Source organism: Rana temporaria, chromosome 1, assembly GCF_905171775.1.
Source record: "Rana temporaria chromosome 1, aRanTem1.1, whole genome shotgun sequence".
NCBI lineage: Eukaryota > Metazoa > Chordata > Amphibia > Anura > Ranidae > Rana > Rana temporaria.
The window spans coordinates 106,206,523-106,231,542 of record NC_053489.1 but is presented as its reverse complement, the minus strand read 5'-3'; the positions used below and the strand labels follow the sequence as shown (position 1 = coordinate 106,231,542).

General features: G+C 42.3%; 1 protein-coding gene across 5 annotated transcripts in view; it reads left to right on the top strand.

The window, feature by feature from the left end:
• Nucleotides 1-25,020, top strand: part of BDP1 (B double prime 1, subunit of RNA polymerase III transcription initiation factor IIIB) — a 135,524-nt gene that overhangs the window by 74,863 nt on the left and 35,641 nt on the right. For all 5 annotated transcript variants that reach the window (XM_040341500.1, XM_040341494.1, XM_040341486.1 and 2 more), the window contains exons 23-32: nt 2,612-2,787; nt 7,475-7,679; nt 9,211-9,395; nt 12,619-12,820; nt 14,208-14,317; nt 16,874-17,012; nt 17,343-17,434; nt 17,994-18,150; nt 20,168-20,364; nt 23,504-23,837. In XM_040341500.1, the coding sequence (XP_040197434.1) occupies nt 2,612-2,787; nt 7,475-7,679; nt 9,211-9,395; nt 12,619-12,820; nt 14,208-14,317; nt 16,874-17,012; nt 17,343-17,434; nt 17,994-18,150; nt 20,168-20,364; nt 23,504-23,837 (1,797 nt within the window). The remainder of the gene's footprint in view (nt 1-2,611; nt 2,788-7,474; nt 7,680-9,210; nt 9,396-12,618; nt 12,821-14,207; nt 14,318-16,873; nt 17,013-17,342; nt 17,435-17,993; nt 18,151-20,167; nt 20,365-23,503; nt 23,838-25,020) is intronic.

The following is a 25,020-nucleotide window of genomic DNA, read 5'->3' as shown; positions in this document are numbered from 1 at the left end:
TTATCACTCTCACTCTCTCATACTGGTCACTGGAAATTCAACATGGCACCTCATGGCAAAGAACTCTCTGAGGATCTGAAAAAAAGAATTGTTGCTCTACATAAAGATGGCTTGGGCTATAAGAGGATTGCCAAGACCCTCAAACTGAGCTGCAGCATGGTTGCCAAGACCATACAGCGGTTTAACAGGACAGGTTCCACTCAGAACACGCCTCGCCATGGTCGACCAAAGAAGTTGTGTGCACGCGCTCAGCGTCCTATCCAGAGGTTGTCTTTGGGAAATTGTTGTTTTATTATGCAAGGAAAACAACTAACAAAGTGTTTTGTCGCCGCAATGACTTCCAATTAACTGTTGTATTTTTAATTATACCAGGGATAGGCAACCTTTTGAGCACAGTGTGTCGAAAAATGTTTTGAAACAAATTGAGCGTGCCGATTTTTTCTAACAAAATGTCAACTTCACACTCTCAATCATGAAAAGGATTTTTTTATAAAGTAAATGCTTTAAGCGACTTGAGTAGTAGTGAGAAATTAACATCCTGCACTCTCACACCTCTGATCAGCCCCAATTCACCTGCCCCACCACTGTACTACCCTGCACATCTGTCCCACCACTGTACCCCCCTGTACATCTGACCCACCATGCTCTTCTGTCCCACCACTGTAACCCCCTGCTGCTCATCTGCCCCACCAATGTAACCCCTTTCTCATCTGCCCCACCACTGTAACCCCCTGCACATCTGCCCCACCACTGTACTCTCTTGCTTTTCTGTCCCACCACTGTAACCCCCTTTCTCATCTGCCCCACCACTGTACCTACCTTCACATCTGCGCCACCGCCATACCCCAATGCTCTTCTGTCTCACCGCTGAACCATCTTCTCATCTGTCCTAACACTGAACTTATCTGCTCATCTGTCCCACCACTGTAACCACCTTCTCATCTGGCCCAACACTGAACCCCCCTGCTTATCTGCCTCATCACTGTACCCCCCCGCTCTTCTGTCCCACTGCTGCAGCCCCTTATCTCTTTCACCACTGCACCTCCCTGCATATCTGCCCCACCATTGTACCCTTCTGCTCTTCTGTCCCACCTCTGAACCCCTTCTGCTCATTTTCCCCACTGCTGTACCCTCCTGCTCATCTGCTCCACCGCTGTACCCTCTTCTCATCTATGATATGCGTGATATGCAGAGTGGTGAAAGGAAGCAGAGAGGAGACACAGCTACCTGTTCTGGCACACCTCATCCTGCTGATCCACCTCTCGCATCCAGCCCACGTGCTTGTATGTGATGTCATGTACAAACATCTGGAATAGATGCGCAATGATGGGCTCAGGTCAGGGGCATTTTCTGAAAGCAGTGGGCCTGTGTGCAGGATCATAAGTTAGGCCCACACAGCTGAGGAAATGTGTGGTGCGAAGCGCCGCAGCAAAAGTTGGGTGTGATTTTCATTGCACTTGATACTGGCTGTTGCTTAAAGGGACACAGAGTGCAGGGGTTCAGTAGTAAGTGGTTAAAGGGTCACTAAAGTAAAAAATTTTTTTGCTGAAATGACTTTTAGAGACATAAAAGTTAACTGATTCCTTTTAAAAATGATTAAAATGATTAAAAATAGATTAAATTCAATCATATAATGTGCCTCTAGTTTCACTTTCGGTTTTAAACTGGTTTCATGTTTCTGTGAAGTAGAGAGACACACAGAACAAAAACAAACAAATCCAGGGCAGTGTTTTGTTTTTAAAATGAATCTGATTGGTTCTGAGGAGTTTTAGACACACAGTAATGACAGCTTAGACCACCGTGAAAAGCTCCCAGTACTGTGGTTATAAGGAGCCAGACAAGCAGGAAGTGTGGAGATCACAGCAGAATTACAGCAACTTCAAAGCAAAAACGAACAATGAGGACATGAAACCAGTACTACAGTAAGGTAAAGGAAGCTATTTAGCTAAAAAAAAAAAAATTCCTTTAATGATCCTTTAAGGAATACTGTCATCTGATTGTGGTTTTCTCCATCACAGTCAAATCCCTTCTTTCTGAGATTGGTAGTGGCAACTAAACGAGTCATCTTCCTCCAGATGGTGGGCAGGGCTAGCCGGACTGTGATTGGCTGCAGTGGCCAATGGAGATCCTCCTGGAAAGAGTAATCTCTCTCCCCCCCCCCCCCCAGCAGAACTGCACCCAATCTCTTCCCCATCACAAAAGCTGACGATCGCAGCTACAGCAAAGATAGAGAACCAAACAATGTTTCCCATCTTTTACAATGTGTGGGAGCACAGTGCCCCCCCCCCTCAGTGCAGGTTCGGCATGGGGAACTCTGAAATTGGAATGCATTAATGTCTCACCGACACTTCCCTGTGCTGCTATGCTGCTGGGAAAGGGAGTTGAGTGCTGGCAAAAGAGGCTTTGAGTGCTGCTGGCGGCACCTATTCCCGGGGTTTGCCTACCCCGAGTTATACCATTCTAAAATTTGCGTGGACAAAAGGGACACCCCTTTCCCCTCCCAGCTTGTTTTTTTTTCTCTCCATAAATCGGTGCTATTTTAGTGTGGTTCTAAAAAAAAATTGTCTAATAACCTACGGTACTTAATTTTGTATTTTTTTATTTTTCACAGTGTGAATCGGAAAAAGCTCCCATCTTGGCAAAGGCTGCTACAGAAGACACGCCTTCCCCAGTAGAGATTGTTCATTCACGTGTCTTTTCACTGGAGACCATTGGCCTGCCTGGCGCAGACCAGATTGAGGATGAGAAGTCTCCCTCAGTGTCTTTGGATGACTCGGCTTCTGTTGGGTATGTTTATGGTTATAGCTAACTTGGACATTGTTTTTATTGTAGCCTAGATCCGCTCTCCTGTACCACACTGTATTCCTGATGACTATAGACAAGAAGTATTGCAAAATTCTTATTTAAAAGAAAAGTATAGGGGATTAGAAAATATATTTTTTATATATATATAATTTTCTAGTCTAGGGGGATGCAGCATTGATCCAGTGTCACATCTGTCCCCTGCCCCCTCTGTGTTCAGTTCTTCCCTTCGCTCTGACCATGCCTGTCAAGTCGCTTGCTCTGCTTTGCACCTCCAGCTCTCCCTTGAGTGTGTGGCTGCGGAGGGGCGAGAGTGGCTGGCTCAGTCCAGTCATCTGGGTGGATCTTAACTGTAAGGTCAGGATGTTTCCCCAGCCTGGACCGAAATGCACTCCTGTGATCCATAGGAGAAGTAGGGCCAAAAAAGCTTTGGCCATACTTTACCTTTTTAATAGATAAGTTTACCTTTTGTAACATGTTACATTTTTTCCCATATTCGGGGTGTAATTTGTTACAAATGTACTGGCCCCCGCTGTGACAGCTAGTGGGGATCTCCCCCCCCGCTAGCTGTCTCAATTAATTAACCACTTCCCGACCGCCTCATGTACATGTACGTCAGCAGAATGGCACGGACAGGCACATCACGTGCCTGCCTAGACGTGGGTCGGAGGTCCGATCGGGACCCCCCCCCCCCCGGTACTTGCGGCGGTCGGGTTCCCTCGGGGAGCGTTCCGGGACGACGGCGCGGCTATTCGTTTATAGCCGCTCCGTCGCGATCGCTCCCCGGAGCTGAAGAACGGGGAGAGCCGTATGTAAACACGGCTTCCCCGTGCTTCACTATGGCGGCGTATCGATCGAGTGATCCCTTATATAAGGGAGACTCGATCGATGACGTCAGTCCTACAGCCACACCCCCCTAAACTTGTAAACACACACAAAGTGAACCCTAACTCCTACAGCGCCCCCTGTGGTTAACTCCCAAACTGCAACTGTCATTTTCACAATAAACAATGCAATTTAAATGCATTTTTTGCTGTGAAAATGACAGTGGTCCCAAAAATGTGTCAAAATTGTCCGAAGTGTCCACCATAATGTCGCAGTCACGAAAAAAATCGCTGATCGCCGCCATTAGTAGTAAAAAAAAAAAAAAATTATAAAAATGCAATAAAACTATCCCCTATTTTGTAAACGCTATAAATTTGGCGCAAACCAATCGATAAACGCTTATTGCGATTTTTTTTTTTTACCAAAAATAAGTAAACGAATACGTATCGGCCTAAACTGAGGAAAAAAATTTTTTTTAGATATGTTTTTGGGGGATATTTATTATAGCAAAAAGTAAAAAATATTGAATTTTTTTCAAAATTGTCGCTCTATTTTTGTTTATAGTGCAAAAAATAAAAACCGCAGAGGTGATCAAATACCACCAAAAGAAAGCTCTCTTTGTGGGGGAAAAAAGGACGCCAATTTTGTTTGGGAGCCACGTTGCACGACCGCGCAATTGTCTGTTAAAGCGACGCAGTGCCGAATTGTAAAAACCCCTTGGGTCATTTAGCTGCATATTGGTCCGGTCCTTAAGTGGTTAAAAATAAATAAAAAAACTCATGTCCTGTAAATGGAAAACTACAAAGTCATGTCACGCTTCAAACTTACGCCCGCTCGTGGAATGGCGTCAAACTTTTACCCTTAAAAATCTCCATAGGCGACGTTTAAAAAATTCTATAGGTTGCATCTTTTGAGTTACAGAGGAGGTCTAGGGCTAGAATTATTGCTCTCGCTCTAACAATTGCGGCGATACCTCACTTGTTCGGTTTGAACACCGTTTTCATATGCGGGCGCTACTCACGTATGAGTTCGCTTCTGCCCGTGAGCTCGTCGGGACGGGGCGCTTTAAAAAATGTTTTTTTTGTTTTCTTATTTATTTTGCTTGATTTTATTTATTTTTACACTTTTCTTAAAAAAAAAAAAAAAAAATGGGTCACTTTTATTCCTAATTACAAGGAATGTAAACATCCATTGTAATAGGAAAAACCATGACAGGTCCTTATAAATATGAGATCTGGGGTCAAAAAGACCTCCGGTGTCATATTTAAACTAAAATGCTATAAAAAAAAAATGGAAAAAATAACAAAAAGATTTGCAGTTAAGACGCGGAAGTGACGCTTTGATGACGCTTCCGCCCTGCTATGCTATGGAGACGGGTGGGGGCCATCTTGCCCTCACTCATATCCATGGCAAGAAGGACCCCATCGCCTCCGCCACTACTGACCGCTCCGGTAAGCGTCGGGAGGGGGTGCCCTCTCCCGCTGCCGATAACAGTGATCTTGCGGCGAATCCGCCGCAGAGACCATCATTATCGTTTACAGGACTGGCGACGGAAAAGATGGATATCTCGGTTGTGGCAGCAGCTGCTGCCTTTACCGAGATATTCATCTTTAAAGTGCCAACATATATGTACATGAGTCGGTCCTTAAAGGGGTTGTAAAGACAAAAATATTTTCCTCTTAAATTAAAGTCTGACAGTAGCTGATATAATGCAAAACATTACTTTTTACTTTAACTAGTTTGATACCTGTTGAAATCGAGCTGTTTTATTCACCTCCGCCACTCCTGAATCATTATTATTCTCACTGACTTCCTGGTTTGCGGTGCGCATTCATTCTTGCTACATCACGGCCTAATGAGAACTACAGTTCCCATTAGGCTTAGCCTCCATGCCTGTGAGGGATAAGAGAGCATCTTCACGCAGGGCTGTAGTCATAGGGAGGGGGTGAGCACATTCTGCTTTCCACCATGCAAAACCGCTCAGATCCTGGTGGAAAGCAAGAACAGGAGAGACAGGAAATGGCATTTTCAAACCTGGATTACTGTATTTTGGAGGTCAAAAGGAAAAACGAGGTAAGTGATATTTAAATGCTCTAGCTTACAGCAATCAATTGATCTAATAAAAAACTAACCTTTAGTGTTCCTTTAAGTCAGGCATGTCCAAAGTCCGGCCCGCGGGCCGAATGCGGCCCTTGTTCCAGTTTAATGTGGCCCCCCTGGTAATTTAGATATATACATCTTTTGCGGCCCCCGGGCTACTAAAGATATATACTGTATATAGCGCTACCTCAGAGGGGACAGGGAGGGGGCATAACAAGCGTTTACTCAGCGCCATCTGTACTAGGAAGTTCTGTCTCCTGGGCTGCCATTGGACGACTGTTCTGTCTATCATAGGGAGGACTTGGTATTAAAGAGGCCGCCGAGAAAACAGGAGATTCTCCTGCATGTAATCTGTTAGCGCTCATCCCGCCCCCTCCCTGTCCCCTCCCAGGCTGCAAATGGGCATGGATCAGGCTGCACTGATGGCAGTTGGGAGGCTGCATTCATGGCAGTGGGGAGGCTGCATTCGTGGCAGTGGGGAGGCTGCATTCGTGGCAGTGGGGAGGCTGCATTCGTGGCAGTGGGGAGGCTGCATTTATGGCAATGGAGAGGCTGCATTCATGGCAATGGGGAGGCTGCATTCATGGCAATGGGGAGGCTGCATTCATGGCAATGGGGAGGCTGCATTCATGGCAATGGGGAGGCTGCATTCATGAGCACTGACCCTTATTTTACTTCACAGTTCTTTATTTAAAATAGTTTTTTTCCCCCTGAAAATTCCCTCTTGAAGTGAAGGTGCGTGTAACACGCCAATAAATAAGGTATACATAAAATAACACTCCCGAACTCCTTAGTCTTGAGCGGCGCTCAGGGATTCGTTGGGGCCACAAAAGATATATATCTATAGATAGATAGATACAAATAACACGTCCAAGCTCAACTCTTCACCACACACAGCCACAAAGGCAGGAGAATTCTTGTTGGGTGGTGTATTAGTGCTCGAACAAACACACTTATGCCATGTACATGACCCTTTTTCATGTCATGGAAAAAAAGTTTCTCGATGCGATTCCTCTCAAGCCTGCCTTGCATACACACGATCGTGATATAAAATGCTCGAGCAAAGCGCTTTGACATACAACAGCACTATAAAGTTCCATTCGAATGCCGCCACTCTTTGGGCTGATTTTCCCAGTCGTTAAAGCCTACACACGACAGTGTGAAAAATTAGGAGAAAAAATAGAGCAAGTTCTAAATTTTTAATGCCCATTTTTCTTGTCGAGAAAAATGCTCTGGAGCCTACACACGATCGTTTTTAAACGACCAATTTAAAAAATTGCATCGTGTGTACGCTGCATTAGACCAAATTGTAATAGTTCAAAGAATGTCAGGCAAAAATGGTCGGCCCTCCCGCATGTTCATTTATTTAAATCTGGCCCTCATTGAAAAAAGTTTGGACACCCCTGCTTTAAGTGGTTAATATGTTGGTCCTTTTGCACTGCTCTAGTTGCCGGTATGGCAGTATTGGAACCATGCATAATTCAAATGTCTCCTGACAGCCCCAGATTTTAAACTGATATGTCGCTAGATTGCTGGAACATGTTGCACATCAGTGTATGTACAATTGGGGCGAGGGTATGAACTCTACGGTTTTGTTACATTCCGTTAACTAAAGGCTAGAAAAGCTGTGCATGCAGCTGCTGCTATGTTGCCTTTTCATCTGTAGCTGATGGCTTTTGTGTGCCGTTCATTTAAATTTGGACAGCTCAGAATTTTTTATGGTAGTTGTACCTTTTTTTTTTCTCAGAATGAAAAAAGAATTCAGTGGCTCTGAAGATGAGAAAAAAGCCGCACCAACCAAACCAACTTTGACACGGAGTCGATTGATAAGACCAAAGCCAAACCTAGGCGTTTCCGTTGCACGTACCTCAGTATCTGTTCCTCAGAAGTGTGATGTACCTGAAGAAGGGAAAAGTGGAAAACACGATGTCAATACTTCATCCATGAAAAATGTAAGAGGGCAAATGCTAAATGTGTCGCTACATCCTTTTTTTATTTAACCAGAACTATTTTTTTTTCTTTGCTTTAAGAGTCTAGCTTTACATGGCCTTCAAAATGAGGAAAAAAGTGGGAAGTTAGTTAAGTGACTAATCTGATCTCTGGGAGGTTAGTCCTAGGCTTTAGTGAGAGCCAGTCTGTCTTTAGAGACGATTGCTGTCTGTGACACTGATGGATACATTCACCCTGTCTGTTTGTCCTGGTGACCGTTGTCGGTGGTGACTGCAATGGAAAATCAAAAATGTTAGTTTTACAACTTTACACAGCAGAGGGTGAAACCCTCGAAGGCCTGGTTCACACCTATGCCTTTTTTAGTGCATTATTTGTTTTGCAAATATGCACTACAGTCCTATTAACATAGTTTCCTATGGAGCACATTCACATCTGTGCGTTTTTTAGCTGTTTCTTTTTGGAAAGGTTTTTTTTAAGAAAACTGTTTTTGGTTGAGTAGATTTCAATAGAATCTTTTTGATGTGTTTTTTTAATGTGTCCAATAATAAAAACATCTCCCCTTTAGTAAAAAAAAAAGCATAAAAGACGCAAAAAAATAATCAAGACAGGTCAAAGTCCTGTATGCAAAAACGCACCACAAAAAGCGATGCAAAAGCCTATCAAAAGCAAACTGCATGGGTGTGAACGAGGTCTAATTGGGACCCCTGTTCAAATTCCAATAGCTCAAGAGGTTAACTCCACCCACTTTGGAAAAACTTGCACTCATTCCCTGTATTCAGAACAAGAAGTTTGGCTGCATTTGTTTTATTTAAGATTTTCCCCCTCTGTTTTTACCTGGTGATCTGACCAATAACACACCTTTTGTATTAGAGTGCTGCTGTTCTGGATGAAGGAACACAGCAGCACCTTTGGACAGCAGCATGGGTAATTCCTGTCCTGCCGCCCTCCAGTGCTTTTACCGGCTCGCTCATCCGATCGGCTAGTCGGAGAAGGAATCCGCCGGTGGCGAAAGTTTACCATAGAGCTGGCTGAGGACCAGATGATCCCCGGTCATCTCAGACTCTGAGGCCAGCACCAAGTTATAGCGTCATGTCCGGCCCCAGCAGTTGTAAATACTGCCATATGTTCGGTTGGAAAACCTGAGATTTTTCTTTTTTTTTTTAATCTCAGGCTTTCCAGAGGAGAGATATGGGGACTTACAGACCCCAGATCTCTCCATAAAGAGGACCTGTCATGCCCTATTCTCTTACAAGGGATGTTTACATTTTTTGTAATAGAAATAAAAGTGATCAAACATTTTTTTTTTAAAGGGAAAGTGTAAGAATAAAAAAAAATTAAATAGAAAAATAAAAAATAAATTAGTGCGCCACCATCCCCTCATGCTTGTACGCTGAAGCGAACGCATACGTAGGTCACGTCCGCATATGTAAATGATGTTCAAACCACACATAATTGCATTTTAATTTGTTTTGAAAAGTACAAGTGGGTCATTTTAACTCAAGTTAAATGTTTTTGTTTTATTGTGTTGTACAGTTGTCGCAGTGTGACGCAGGAAAAAAATCTGTACTTGCAAATACTGATACAGAAGACGCTGACTCCCCCGAAGAGATCACTCAGTCATATATCCTTCCACTGGAGACCATTAGTCTGCCTTGTGTGGATCAGATGGATAGTGAGGAGTCTTCTGCTGTGCCCATGGATAATTCCTCTCATGTCACGTATGTTCATGTCTATGTTTAATTTACGTCGCAAGTTACTTGTGGACTAGCTATGGAAATTGTGTATAAATGTACCCAGTATTGCTGCTTGGCTTTCCTGACAGCACCTACCTAACGGTGTCAAAAGTATATAGAATGACCAGTCAATGATCAACACAGAAATTTGAAAAAATATTAAATAATTTTATTACAAAATTGATAAAAGCGTGAGACAGTACATGCCCAACAGATTTAGTTATTCCTGAAAGGGTACATGTATAAGACCATTTTCTGTCTCACGCTTTTATCAATTTTGTAATAAAATTATTTAAAGGGGTTGTAGAGGAAAAAAATGTTTTCCCTAAATAGCTTCCTTTTACTTTAGTGCAGTCCTCCTTCACTTACCTCATTCTTCGATTTTTCTTTTAAATGTCCTTATTTCTTCTGAGAAATCCTCACTTCCTGATCTTCTGTCTGTAACTCCACACAGTAATGCAAGGCTTTCTCCCTGGTGTGGAGAAAGCTTCGTGAGGGGGCAAGCAGGAGTGTCAGGACGCCCATCAACACACAGCTCTTTTCTCTATCTGCAAAGTAGAGAGTGTCCTGACACTCCTGCTCGCCCCCTCCCCCCTCAAGAGGCTTTCTCCACACCAGGAAGAAAGCCTCACATTACGGTGTTGAGTTACAGACAGAAGAACAGGAAGTGAGGATTTCTCAGAAGAAATCCCCTCCCCCCTCAAGAGGCTTTCTCCACACCAGGAAGAAAGCCTCACATTACGGTGTTGAGTTACAGACAGAAGAACAGGAAGTGAGGATTTCTCAGAAGAAAGAAGGACATTTAAAAGCAAAATCGAAGGATGAGGTAAGCGAAGGAGGACTGCACTAAGGTAAAGCTATTTAGGGAAAAAAATTTTTTCCTTTACAGCCCCTTTAATATTTTTTCAAATTCCTGTGTTGATCATTAACTGGTCATTCTATATACGTTTGACACTGTTAAAATCCCCTCCCCTTCATTACATACTGGCACATTTTGACAGACTTGCCTTAAAGTGGTAGTAAAGTCTGTTCTACCACTTGTATCTACAGGCAAGCCTAGGCGAGCCTATACTAAGGTTTACCTGTAAGTACTGTGAATATCTCCTAAACTTGCACAGTTTAAGAGATATTCAAAGTGCATGCAGCTGGTGACTTTACCGGGACATGTGCTCAGAAGGTCCGGCATACAGTGTGGGACCGAGCCTGTGCCGTAATTGGTGGCTCCTGCGTGCATGTGTGGGAGTGACGTAATCGCGCCCCCTGCCACTCATGCCAGAGGACACAAATCCAAATGGCAAGTCTCTCGTTATGTGCTAGTATGCGATACTTGGTTTCCAAAGGTGGTGGTACTGGTGTCACAGGATTTTGCATGCTTTTGGCATTTTTTTGGAAACCTTAAGAAGAAAACAAGGTACAAAACAAACCGTGAGCAGGCAGGCTATTGTAGAAGAGACATGGGAGCAGGTTTACTAAAACTGGAGCACTCAGAATCTGGTGTAGCTGTGCATGGTAGCCAATCGGCTTATAACTTTAGCTTGTTCAATTAAGCTTTGACAATAAAACGTGGAAGCTGATTGTTTTCTGTGCAGAGCTGCACCAGATTTTGCGCTCTTCAACTAGTAAATCTCCCCCATGGTGTGTGTTAAAACAAATGTACCTGTTTGCAGTCATCTTTACAATGTGCACTGAGCTGCACGTGCATGGAGGGTGTTGCTGGAGAGAATGGAAGGAGATCAAAAATATTCATTGCTGATCTCCCCTAATTACAAAGAACCCAGATGCTGCATGTATGGCATCACTTCCAGTTTCTATTGGCTAATGGAGTGTGGGTCTAAAAGACCCTTGATGTCTCATAAAAAGAAACCACAAAAAGTTTGTCACACAGTGGCTTTTTTTGTGCAATCTAAAAAAAAGTATTAGTAAAAAAAATGTAAAAAAATGGTTACACTCGAGAACTTAAAGTGATTGTAAACCTTTACAATCCACTTTGTACTACAGGTAAGCCTATAATAAGGTTTGCCTGTAGTTTCCCCCGGATATCGCCTAAACCTGCATGGTTTAGAAGATATCCCCTGTATCAGCATGTGCCGACGTCATCGGCACTGAAGCAATGGCACGTTCGTGCCTTTGCTTCAGCTAGTGTGCCGTTACCAGTGGTTCCCGCATGCGCGGGAATGACATCATCGTGGCTCCGGCCAATCACAGTGCCGGAGCCGCGATACCCAGAAGTAACTCTGGGAGCGATGCTGGAGCAGTGTGCCGGGACCACTGCAGGTGCTTCAATCTAAGGCGAGTATTTCATAATGAGCTAGTATGCTATGCCTACTTGCTCATCATGCCTTTTGTCTTGCAGGTTTTTTTTTTTGGCAGGGGGGGGGGGGGGGGTACAACCACTTTAAACCCACAACCCTAATCCGCCCTGTCCACACGTATGCGCGCACACCTGTAGGGGCACCTTCGTCTGAAAATGTTTCTTGCACTACACATGCTGCGTAGCGTTATGCATGCCATGCATTTCCAGGGCCAATATTTAGGGTTAATGCTAAAGTGATGATCTGTAGGGACTTTAAAACATTGCCTATGAAAAATACAGGGTACTGAAGTTCATTATTGTTTTGCAGGCGAACACAATTTTAAAGCTTGACATGTTTGGTATCTATGTACTCAGTGCAACTTCATCTTTTATATTTAACCAACAATCAGGTCATATATTGCATTTGTGTACCCTAAAATGAACTTTGTTTTTTGTTACTGAAAGTTAGCGCTTGATAATCTGTTGGAACACAATTTAATTCTTCAGATTGTCTGGTTTCAAAAAACATGTAATGTTTATTGGGTTTAAGTAAGAGAACAGAACAAAGACATAGTTTCAGCTTAGCATTTTAGGAGGCCCTATGGTGTACAATTTTTTTTTTCTTTCTTTTCATTTTCTTCTGTAACTTTGAAAGAAGGTGTCTTTTTAGCTATCTTTTAATTGGTGCAAAACCCAGTTTACCCGTGCTGGGCTAGTCTTCCATTGCCACATTAAAGGAGAACTTCACCTTTCATAACATGTTACAAATGGACCCAGAATGAAATGTTATATTTTTATTTTTAGCATTACCAAATAATTAAGTGTATTGATGTTGTTTGACTTATGACCTTCTGTGGCATTTTACTTGAAACCAAACCAGCTTTAGATGATGCTTTAATATTTTCTTGTTGTCAGGATTAAAAACAATGTAAGTACCTCTGAAGATGAGAGAATGGTAGAACCATCACCAGGTTTGACAAGGAGTAGATTGCAGAGACCAAAGCCGAACTTGGGTCGATCAGTTACACATCCAGTCTTATCCACTCCACAGAAGTGTGATGTTCATAAAGAAAGGAAAACCACAAGTGACAGTTTTGATACTTCATCCATAGAAAAAGTAAGGATCAAATCCAAGGTTTGCCTTGCAACTGTTTTTGAATTTATTTTTTATTTTTTTCAATAAATGTTTGTTAGTTTTAAGGTACAGTATAGAAGAGGAAAAAAAATACAATATTGTTTACATATAGTAAGGAATATATATATATTATTTAAAAGTCAGCAGCTTCTAACAGTGTAGCTGCTGACACTTACCTGTCCTAGGTGCCTGCGATGATGGGCCCTTGGCGGCTATCGCTCGGTCCTGGCGCCTCCATCCTGACTAAGGGAAACATTTCCTACTGCGCATGCGCGACTCGCACGGTGCTTTGTGAATGGGCGGTTGCCTCCTGGGATACACGGTTCCCAGAAGGCAGCGCGCCCCATTCACCAGAAGACACCGCAAAGGAAGACGAGGGATTAGACGACCACAATGGAGGAAGAGGCAGAAGAGCTAGTTCCGCATAGCAACAGCCCATTCTGGTGAGTATAATTTTTTTTTTTTTTTAGGGGGGGGGGAAATCAGGGTGGAACTCCACTTTAAATGGTATATTATCTTAATAGTACACTGCAGGCTTGGATATTCATGGATAACAACAAAGGCCTGGGGAATGCCCAGGAAAAACCAAGCTTACTTATGACTAGCTCGCAGACAACCAATTAACCTAACAGTATGCGTTAAAAACAGGGGTTTTGTCCGCATGCATTTGCAAACGCATGCGTGAGCCACAGAGCCACGTCACAGCACCCTGGAATCTGTGGTCCTAACACTAAACTGAGTGTCCCCACAATGTCCCCACAATGAGGACAGGTGGACTGAAGGGGAGCCACCCCTTCTTAAAGGTACAGGGGCACACCAAACACCTAGGATGTAGCTCAATGGCTGCAAAAGGTGTTGGTGCGCTGCTGGACCAATACAAACACCAATGTGATATGAAAAACAAACTTGTCCACCACCCTCATCTATAGCTGGCCATAATTTTAATTTTGGTTCACCACTATTTTTTAACTTAAATGCATTTATAAAGTATTAAGAGGTGCAAAGTTTTTAACAATAATGAAAACAAAGTAATCATATTCAGACTTGGAATTGTTTATATGTAGTTATACTCTCCCCAGACCTGAACATTTTGTTTTTGCTTGAGCTACCACCAATTCATAAACCAATTGTATGAGAAATTTTATGTGCTTATGCAAAGTCTGTGCTTTTGATGTTTGGGCAGCTATTCTGTAATTTTTTGCAGAGCAATAACATTTTTATTTAAAACGATCCAAACTGGAAATAAAGATTTTAACTTTTATAGGCAAACTTTTCACCAGAATGAATGTGCTTTGAAACTAGTACTGGATATTATAACTTATGTTTAGAAATAGATATATTTGATTGTCATTTATTTATTTTTAATAAGACACAGAAACAGAATGTGAACTTGTCTCAAGAATCTTGTCCAGCAGAAAGCTACGGTCTCAAGCTTGGCACAGAAGAAATCCAGGGTGGTGCTGTAGAGGGGTCTGTGCAGTAAGTTGATAAAGACAGTAAAATGTTTATGTGATATTTGTTTATATACTCGTGTATATTTACTGTGTGTATGTGTAGCTAGATGGGGAGATAGAGATGGATATATCTATATAATATATATATAGAGAGAGAGAGTTGTAGATGGATATCTAACCTCTATATAGAGCAGTGGTTCTCAACCTGGGGGTCGGGACCCCCTCGGGGGTCAAATGATGATTTGTCAGGGGCCCCTGAATCCTGGGCTGTTCTTGAAGCCCGCACTGCTCTCCATGCCTTTTTGTGGCCGCCCAGCTGGGCTGTTCCTGGAACCTGTGGCCTCCCACTCAGCCTCTTTGCAGCTTCCCATTCAGTTCACCGCATGGGTGGGGGGGGGAGAGACTAGTGGTCAGCTGACTGGTGAGGAATGTGAAGTGGGAGGGGCTGGAGGAGACCCCATCTCCTGATTCCGGCATAGGTGCCACTGCAACGAGATGCCACAAAGTCAGAGGCACAGTGAGTAACACTACCTGTGATTATAGTTGTCATTAAAATTCCCCACTACAGTTCTCAGATCAGCAGGCGACCTTCTTCAAGAGTACCTAATCCCACTCATCCCACCCCCCCACCAAGGAGTAAGAGAAGGAATAAAAATAGAGAATACATGGAAGGGAGAGGAAAAGAGGGTAAGGAACAATGAAAAAGGGAGAGAAAGAACAAGAAAGATGGCTAGAGAGAGGGATGGGAAAAAAAAAAGGATAGAGAGAGATAGAAGGGAAAGAAAGGAGAACAAAGAGAAAGAGTGGTTCATCCTAAAATGTACCACAAGTGGTTTTAATACTGTAGAAGTGGAAGAGACTCAGGGAGCGCTAAATGTCTGTGGGTTAGGGGTGCGAATTACTTGTCTTGTCCCGGGTGCTGACAACCCACGCTATGAAAATAATTTTACTGTTAGGGGTCCCCACAACTTGGGACATTTTTATCAAGGGGTCACGGCACTAGAGAGGTTGAGAACCACTGATATAGAGAGAGATGTACTATAAAATCTTGACTGTTAGTGCAGGAAGCCATTTATTGTGCTATTAAAGCGGTGTACCAGCCGGAATTTTTTTTTTTTTTTTAAGTCAGAGCAGCTACAAACTCTGTAGCTGCTGACTTTTATTAAGGACACTTGTCTGTCCATGGAGCCCATGATGTCGGGTCCCCTGAGGCCGATCCGTCAATTGGGTGTCGGCGCCGCCATTCAAACTAAGGGAAACAGGCAGTGGAGCCTTGCAGCAAAAGGCATTTATGGAAATTTAAATTAATTTTTTTTCAAATGTTTTTTTAACAGATTTAAAGGAGTGTTTTTAATGTTAAAAACATTTTTAGGGTGGACCTCTGCTTTAAAGCATATTGCAAGTTCTGAATTTAACATAATATTCCTTGTCACTCAACAGTAGGACCTATTTATTAAGAATGTAACAAAAAATTATAAATATATATATATATATATATATATATATATATATATATATATATATATATATATATATATTGTACATATGTCTGTACTTTGAAAATGCTGAACTGTATTTACTAAAAAGTGGCTTACTGTTTTTAAAACTGCATACAACAAACTGGCAGACTTGCACAGAAGTGATGACAGAATGGAACACCTTTTGGGGCCTCCGAAAAGCCCTGAACTGGTGAACAGATAGTAGACAACTTTTGAAACATGTCAGACAGCAAAATGACACGGCAGGGATTCTCTGGATTCAGTCCTGTGCTATGGTATGCTGACAAAATAATACTGTGGCATAAGTTTGGGGTTTTTCTACACAGAACAAAACCTTAGCATGCCCCTTGATTTGTTGGTTACAAACATGTCAAGTGGAAGCAAGGAACACTTCAGGGTTATGAATATTACGGTATCTCTAGGGGTATGGACACTTACCTAAAAATCAGACCTGTGGGGGTTTTCTTGGAGGTTGCATAATCTTCAGATTTATAATCTTGGGTTTTACCATGAAGACAGATTACCGATCAGTCGATGAATTCAGTTCTCATGGTCTGGCCCTCGAGGCTTTTGATTGACTCCAAGCAGCATCACACCAGACTCCTAGTCCTAGATTTTCACTTTTAAATACTTTCTGCAAGCCCCTTCTGCCCTTGGTATCATGCACCAAATACACTGTTATTATGTTGCCCTAGGCCACTTTTTTCTTTTGCTTTTTAGAGCGGCGAGATCACCATTTTATGATTGGGACATACTAAGTACACCTAAAATGCAGAATAATACAGAGAGACCATTCCAGAAATGCCTTACTCTGAATATTGCAAAGCTGACATTTTGCAAGCTCATGCAAAATAAAAATGGGAAACGGTTTATTTTATTATAATTTGAGTGAAGGCATTATTTAAAAAAGCGCATCAACAATGGTCAGAAATGCAGCACATTTCTAAACGGGCCCCAAATTCTTGGCCATCTTCACTTTTGTCCAAACGTTTTGTTGTTCCTCTTACTAGTTTTCATTAACTAAAATAGCTCTCGGATCAGTCTACCAGTATTCCATCTCATTTTAAAAATTTCTTGTCTAGGATTGAACAATCCTCATGTACTGGAGAGCAAGTTAAAGAGCCTTCTGTAAAACCTCTTCGAAACAGATTTCAGAAACCAAAGCCCAACCTGGGACGAGCATCTGTGAGGAAAGAGTCAGCAGCTTTTTCTCCTGAACAGGTAGGTGACAAAGGTTGATATGCTTCCTAAATATTTTACCCATGGCCTTGTATTGAACCTGTAACTCTCTTTACCTTCCAAGTATGTATAGTCATGTGCAACTTCAGACCTTTTGGTGGTGGGGAGGGTGGGAACGCGGCGTATAGCCCTCCTGTACAGTACGTCTGTTTAAAAAGTGCAAGGTACATTTCAACTACGGTTAGTTGCCTGTGAAAACCAGTTGGAATCCACACTGCAGAAGGCCAAACAGTAATACATTTTTTTTTGCATTTGGATCTCTGAGCAATGTTAAGCTTATTTTGCACATTGCTTGTTTCCGGCCTTTTATAGAAAGAAGTCGGCTTTGATTCTTCCAGCAAAAGACCAGAACATCTTGCAGATAAAGAGGGATCAAGTTCAGTCTCCACCAACAATGATGCAAGGTAAGTTGGTTAATACTTAAAATACTGGATTTAGTTTGTTTATTTGATCTTTTGTTTGTGTTTTCATACGGCTACACAATAATAAATGGGATAAAATTCTAAGAACAAGGTACGCTAGAAGTTCGGCCCCCTTCTTCCTTTGCTGCTGGGCCTGTAAGAGAGCGCAGCACTCTTCGTAAATGCGCAATGGGGAACCAGCTGGTCACCAGTCATCTCTATGCTGGGTTCCCTTACTGTTAGTGGCAGGCGGCAGCACCTGACAGCCGATGGAAACATTGACTGTGGTGCCCACATTGCTTAATTCCTGAATAGGCAAGTGTCCTAATATTAAAAATCAGCAGGTACAGTATATGTATTTTTGGAGGGGGAGGCTGGAACGCTGCTTTAAGAACATATTAAACAAAGGTATTATACAGTGCATTTCAATGGGTAATATAAGAGTTGAGATTAAACCTGGGTGGCTAAACTGTAATGTAAAAATGCATAAAAAGAGTAAAAAAATATTAGGCCTTTATCCGCTGCTTCAAGTATGTAATACTTTTTCATCTGTTAAATATAGTGGTAATAGTGTGCAATCCACACAACATACAACTATAAAACCAGCACTGCTGAGACGTGGCAGGCTTGTAAGACCAGTGCCAAGCTATGGAAAGCCATCTAACAAGAGGCTGAGTGTACTGCAAAGCAAGACAGTCGATGAAGAGGAGACTTCTACAGTAAGTACACATAGTTGCTATTTTACATGACATGGTTAACCTATTACCCATAACTCTGTTCTTTTCAGCAACAAATAACACACCGTATATTTTGGAAATCATATTTTGGTATGGCCACTTTAATATTAAAATACTTAAATGTAAGCGGGCTGAAACCTATATAATTCTAAAGGCAATTGCGAACATGCAGGTATGTTTGTTTTATTGCAGGAGAGACAAAGCATGTGAAGTGCCTTGCGAAAGTATTCGGCCCCCTTGAACTTTGTGACCTTTTGCCACATTTCAGGCTTCAAACTTAAAGATATAAAACTGTAATTTTTTTTGAAGAATTAACAACAAGTGGGACACAATCATGAAGTGGAACGAAATTTATTGGATATTTCAAACTTTTTTAACAAATAAATAACTGAAAAACTGGGCGTGCAAAATTATTCAGCCCCTTTACTTTCAGTGCAGCAAACTCTCTCCAGAAGTTCAGTGAGGATCTCTGAATGATCCAATGTTGACCTAAATGACTAATGATGATAAATAGAATCCACCTGTGTGTAATCAAGTCTCTGTATAAATGCACCTGCACTGTGATAGTCTCAGAGGTCCGTTTAAAGCGCAGAGAGCATCATGAAGAACAAGGAACACACCAGGCAGGTCCCAAAATACTGTTGTGGAGAAGTTTAAAGCCGGATTTGGATACAAAAAGATTTCCCAAGCTTTAAACATCCCAAGGAGCACTGTGCAAGCGATAATATTGAAATAGAAGGAGTATCAGACCACTGCAAATCTACGAAGACCTGGCCATCCTTCTAAACTTTCAGCTCATACAAGGAGAAGACTGATCAGAGATGCAGCCAAGAGGCCCATGATCACTCTGGATGAACTGCAGAGATCTACAGCTGAGGTGGGAGACTCTGTCCATAGGACAGCAATCAGTCGTATACTGCACAAATCTGTCCTTTATGGAAGAGTGGCAAGAAGAAAGCCATTTCTTAAAGATATCCATAAAAAGTGTAATTTAAAGTTTGCCACAAGCCACCTGGGAGACACACCAAACATGTGGAAGAAGGTGCTCTGGTCAGATGAAACCAAAATTGAACTTTTTGGCAACAATGCAAAGCGTTATGTTTGGCGTAAAAGCAACACAGCTCATCGCCCTGAACACACCATCCCCACTGTGAAACATGGTGGTGGCAGCATCATGGTTTGGGCCTGCTTTTCTTCAGCAGGGACAGGGAAGATGGTAAAAATTGATCGGAAGATGGATGGAGCCAAATACAGGACCATTCTGGAAGAAAACCTGATGGAGTCTGCAAAAAACCTGAGACTGGGACGGAGATTTGTCTTCCAACAAGACAATGATCCAAAACATAAAGCAAAATCTACAATGGAATGATTCACAAATAAACATATCCAGGTGTTAGAATGGCCAAGTCAAAGTCCAGACCTGAATCCAATCGAGAATCTGTGGAAAGAACTGAAAACTGCTGTTCACAAATGCTCTCCATCCAACCTCACTGAGCTCGAGCTGTTTTGCAAGGAGGAATGGGCAAACATTTCAGTCTCTGGATGTGCAAAACTGATAGAGACATACCCCAAGCGACTTACAGCTGTAATCGCAGCAAAAGGTGGCGCTACACAGTATTAACTTAAGGGGGCTGAATAATTTTGCACGCCCAATTTTTCAGTTTTTTATTTGTTAAAAAAGTTTGAAATATCCAATAAATTTCATTCCACTTCATGATTGTGTCCCACTTGTTGTTGATTCTTCAAAAAAAATTACAGTTTTAAATCTTTATGTTTTGAAGCCTGAAATGTGGCAAAAGGTCGCAAAGTTCAAGGAGGCCGAATACTTTCGCAAGGCACTGTATCTTCTGTAATAAAGATCCATTCAAGCAGTTTTGTTACCAGGAGATGAAATGCAAATACTGTACAGATGAAACGGAAATGAAATCCTATATTCTTCTACTGAAGACACTGGTACTTAACTTTTTTTTTTTTTTTTACAACAATTTCTATATATAAGGATACAGATTTGGAGACATTGTCCAACAAGAGAAAAGCCTCTGAGTGTTTTCCTGATGTGTCCCCCAAGAGAAGCTGTATTCCTGACACCTCTCAAAATTCATCAGATTCTGCATTAGATCAAGTCCCCTCAACCTGTGCCCTTCCAGATAGTAGTCAATCTAATGATCCGCTGGAAGACAATAAACAACATTCAAGGTAAATCCAATACATGGTTTGCATCCAAAGTACATTTTTATGTGAAATGCAGCTCAGAAACTGTGAGTGTGAAGCATCTCAAAATGTACTCAACATACAGTACGTTGAATACACCAGAAATCTTGCAATATATGCTTAGACACTTTAACCATTTCCGGGCCGCCGCACGACTGTATACGTCGGCAGTTTGAAGATGGAGCTAGCTGCCATAACCCAGGTATCCATCTCTTCAGCCAGCAGTCCAGCTTATGATAATGGTGGTCTCTGTGGTGGATTTGCCGCAAGATCACCGTTTTCTTCGTCGGCAGGCGATCGGGGTCTTTCTGTGGCTGGGTATGGAGACGAGTGAAGGTAAGATGGCCCCCACTCGTCTCCATACCATAGCAGGGCGGAAGCATCGTCAAAACGTCACTTCTGCCCATAGCTCTTTTTTTTGAAAATGTATTTTTATTGACTGGGTCGGTGAGAGGCCAACATGGCCCAGTTACTCAACCTGTACAGGTACTAACATTATCTGTCTATCTAACATTAGTACTATATAACTAACACATAAAGACAAAAACCAATGCAAACCTTCTCGCCCCCCCCCCCCCAACCACCCCTTTGCTCAGCTCCCACTCCCCCCTCCCCATGAGACTACCTGAAAATTCAAGTTGCCCCACCTCTCATTGCTGTCCGTTCCACCTTATCTATGGTGCATAGAAATACAAAGTACCCTACCCCCATTATCAGGCGTTATCCAACAGTCAGATCCGAGTTGTACCATGCCTGCCACACCCTGTCAAATTTTCCCCCGCATCCTCTAGAAAGATACATCACCTTATAGTATGGCATCCTAGAATTGATTAGACCCTTCTAAAAGCGCAGATTTGGGGCCCCCGGTTTGCGCCATCTTAACAGAACGGCCTTCCTTCCATAAAACAGAAGGATGTTGAGCAGGGTCCGATGAGCCCTAGACGGTACCACATAGTCAACCAGCCCCAGCAAACATACTCTAATAGTCATCGGGATAGGAACCATCAGAACCGCAGATATACAGGAGGTGACCTCCGACCAAAATTGTTTGATCAGAGGGCAGCTCCAAAAAACGAGCTCCGCAGCCGCCGGAGGCTCTTAAAGGGACATTTTTTTAAATTTTTTTGTTATTTTTTTTTTCAATCAAACGCATACGTGAGCAGCACCCGCATATGAAAACAGTGTTTAAACCACACATGTGAGATATGCCCACGATCGTTGGAGCAAGAGCAATAATTCTAGCCCTCTTCTGTAACTCAAAACATGCAACCTGTGGAATTTTTTAAACGTCTCCTATGGAGATTTTTAAGGGTAAAATTTTGTTGCCATTCCACGAGCGGGCACAATTTTGAAGCGTGACATGTTGGGTATTATTTTACTCAGCGTAACATTATCTTTCACAATATAAAAAAAATTGGGCTAACGTTACTGTTGTCTTTATTTTTTTTAAATCAAAAAAGTGTATTTTTTTCCCAAAAAAAGTGCGCTTGTAAGACCGCTGCGCAAATACGGTGTGAAAAAATGTATTGCAATGACCGTCTTTTTGTTCTCTAGGGTGTTAGAAAAAAAAAGTATAATGTTTGGGGGTTCCAAGTAATTTTCAAGCAAAAAACATTGTTTTTAGCTTGTAAACAACACATCTGAAAAAGAGGATCGGTCCTTAAAGGGGTTGTAAAGGTAAATGTTTTTCCTAAATAGCTTCCTTTACCTCAGTGCAGTCCTCCTTCACTCACCTCATCCGTCTATTTTGCTTTTAAATGTCCTTATTTCTTCTGAGAAATCCTCACTGCCTGTTCTTCTGTCTGTAACTCCACACAGTAATGCAAGGCTTTCTCCCTGGTGTGGAGAAAGCCTCTTGAGGGGGGAGGGGGCGAGCAGGAAAGTCAGGATGCTCTCTACTTTGCAGATAGAGAAAGAAGCTGTGTGTTAGTGGGCGTCCTGGCACTCCTGCTCGCCCCCTCCCCCCTCAAGAGGCTTTCTCCACACCAGGGAGAAAGCCTTGCATTACGGTGTGTAGTTAGAGACAGAAGAACAGGACGTGAGAATTTCTCAGAAGAAATGAGGACATTTAAAAGCAAAATGGAATGATGGAGTAAGTGAAGGAGGACTGCACTAAGGTAAAGGAAGCTATTTAGGGAAAAAAATTACCTTTACAACGCCTTTAAGTGGTTAAGCAACACCAAATCTAGCTAGCTATTTTGTCAGGATTTCATTATGTAATAAATGTGTCAAAAACAATGGAATATAGTGTTTATGGTCATCATTTCAGTACAGCTTTCCTGCAAAACTGAGGTGTTTTGGGAGTAGGAGGCAGTTATTTTGGGCTGGCCTACAGTTTTCCTGTTTGTCACTGTCCAGTTCTTTTCTAGGTGGCAGTATAAGGAATTCCTGTGTTCCTACCTGTGTTTTTACAGTGTATAGTGTAGAATCCCTCCTTTTTTTTTGTTTTTGCCTTTCAGACCTACACAAAATTTTGGAGGGGTTTTGTCCATTCCTTTTATACAAAACCATTTAAAGCTGACATTTTGGGATGTCCTAATTAGGGATGAGCTCAGGTGTGTTTGGACATGAGCCTCAACTTGTCTGATTTTTTCCCAGCGGGATGCTGGCAAAGCCTACAGCCAATTATAGGCGGTGGAGGCATTCCCCTCCCCATAGCCACATGTTAACAAGGAGCAGAGATAAATGTAAACTATTTATTGTTCTATTCAATTGCATTCTTACGTTGAGCTGTGGACACTTTAGGCTTATTTTACATATTTACAGATTCTTTTGAAATAAGCCTTATTCACAGTCCCCAATAGCTAAAGCCTAGCATTTGCACACAGAAGTTCCTGTGACTCATCCCTTATCGGAAACGCAGTACAAAGTTTAATTCAGGTAAAGGAAGCTTCACGTTGGATAGTCACTGCTGTGCTGTCTTTTGGTAATGTGTAGTTCTTTGGGTTTGCTTTTCGTCAAGTATAACATATGTATAAAACGCCTACAAAACGGTTCAAAAACATATAAACAAACAAAAAAAAAAAATCAGTTTGATCCAAAACTTTTTGAATTTTTCTTTAATGTTTTCAAACTTCTTCACAACTTTGTGTGTACAAATAAATCTTTGTATTTTTTTTTTGAGATTTGGCCGACTTCTGAAAAGACCAGTATCCACAACACCTCCCGTGCTGACCAAACCATCTGAAAATGTAACTGAACGCCCAGAGAAGAAGACATCTAGAAATAATAAATCTGTCAAAAGTACAGTGGCCAAACCAATGTCCAGTAAAGGGAAGACAACTCTAGTGAAGATCAGGGCTATGAAGGAAGATGATGATGAAGATGATGAATTGGAATATGAAGATGAGGATTATGATGTCTCTCCCGATAAGCTGAGTCAGGCCCCAGTCTTTGTCCCCTTCAGCCTAAGATCACCAAAACCTATTCCTGCTGAGATTGAAGAGACTTTGGAAGAGGTATAGCCTTTATTTTTTTATCTTGGGCAAGGGTATTTTGCTGCTTATATTTCTATGTTGTATTTGTTATAGTAAGATTCAATCTGAGGTATTTACTGAAATCCTTTAAACCATCAGCTTCTCCTTTTGGTCTAAAGCTCAACTTTAACATTGTGCACATTGCAAAAAAGTCCGAGGCCCTAATTTTACCACAAAAAAATGGGAAAACGTATTGACTCGAGTATAAGCCTTGGGTGAGAATGCAGCAGCTACTGTAAGCGAAAGAGGGTCAACTGTGCCCATTTGCATGCCTTACTGTGCCCATTCTTACTGTGCCCATTGCAGCCTTACTGTGCCCATTGTAGCCTTGCTGTGCCCATTCTCACTGTGCCTATTGCAGCCTCGGTGTACCTGTATTTTTGACAGGCATCCATTTTTCAAAAGTCGCGGCTTCCTCCTGGTCCCGTTCCGTGATAGTCAGTGTACCTGTCGGGTCACGGGCATCCATTTTTCAAAAGTCGCGGCTTCCTCCTTGTCTGTGATAGGCATTTGACACTGTGTTCTGCTACCGCCTATTAGGGATGAGCTCCGGCGTGTTCGCACAGTGCACGTGCAAACCCCGCCAGGAAGTCTGCGCTGCGCTAACCACAGGCAGGGAGACATTTCCCGATCTCTGCAGCCGAGCATCGGGAATATGTCTCCCTGCCTGTGATTAGCGCAGAGCCGTGCAGACTTCCTGGCGGGCTCTGCACGTGCACTGTGCGAACACGTCCGCAATCCAACAGGTACACTGACTCGAGTATAAGCCGAGGGGGGTATTTTCAGCTAAAAAAAGGGCTGAAAAACTTGGCTTATACTCGAGTATATACGGTATTCAGTTATGCTTTTGCTGATTAGGAAATGTTCCTATTTGCCATTGGGGAACTGTATAGACACGCGGAATGGTGCATTTATCAATTTAAATTTTGAAAAGAGGGTTAAAACCGCATCCAGCAGCAGTATTTCAAAAACGCTGCTGGAAACATTTCCTCGTTTGGTGCATCTGTAAACTACATGCGATGAGGATCCCTGTAATGTCTGCAGACTGTAGATAGGACTGGAAACCTAGGAGAAATGGATATAATGGGCATAACAAAGTAGATCGCTAGCCAAAATGAAGGTGGGTTATTATTGGTGACCTTTTCTTCAGCATCACATTTTCTGA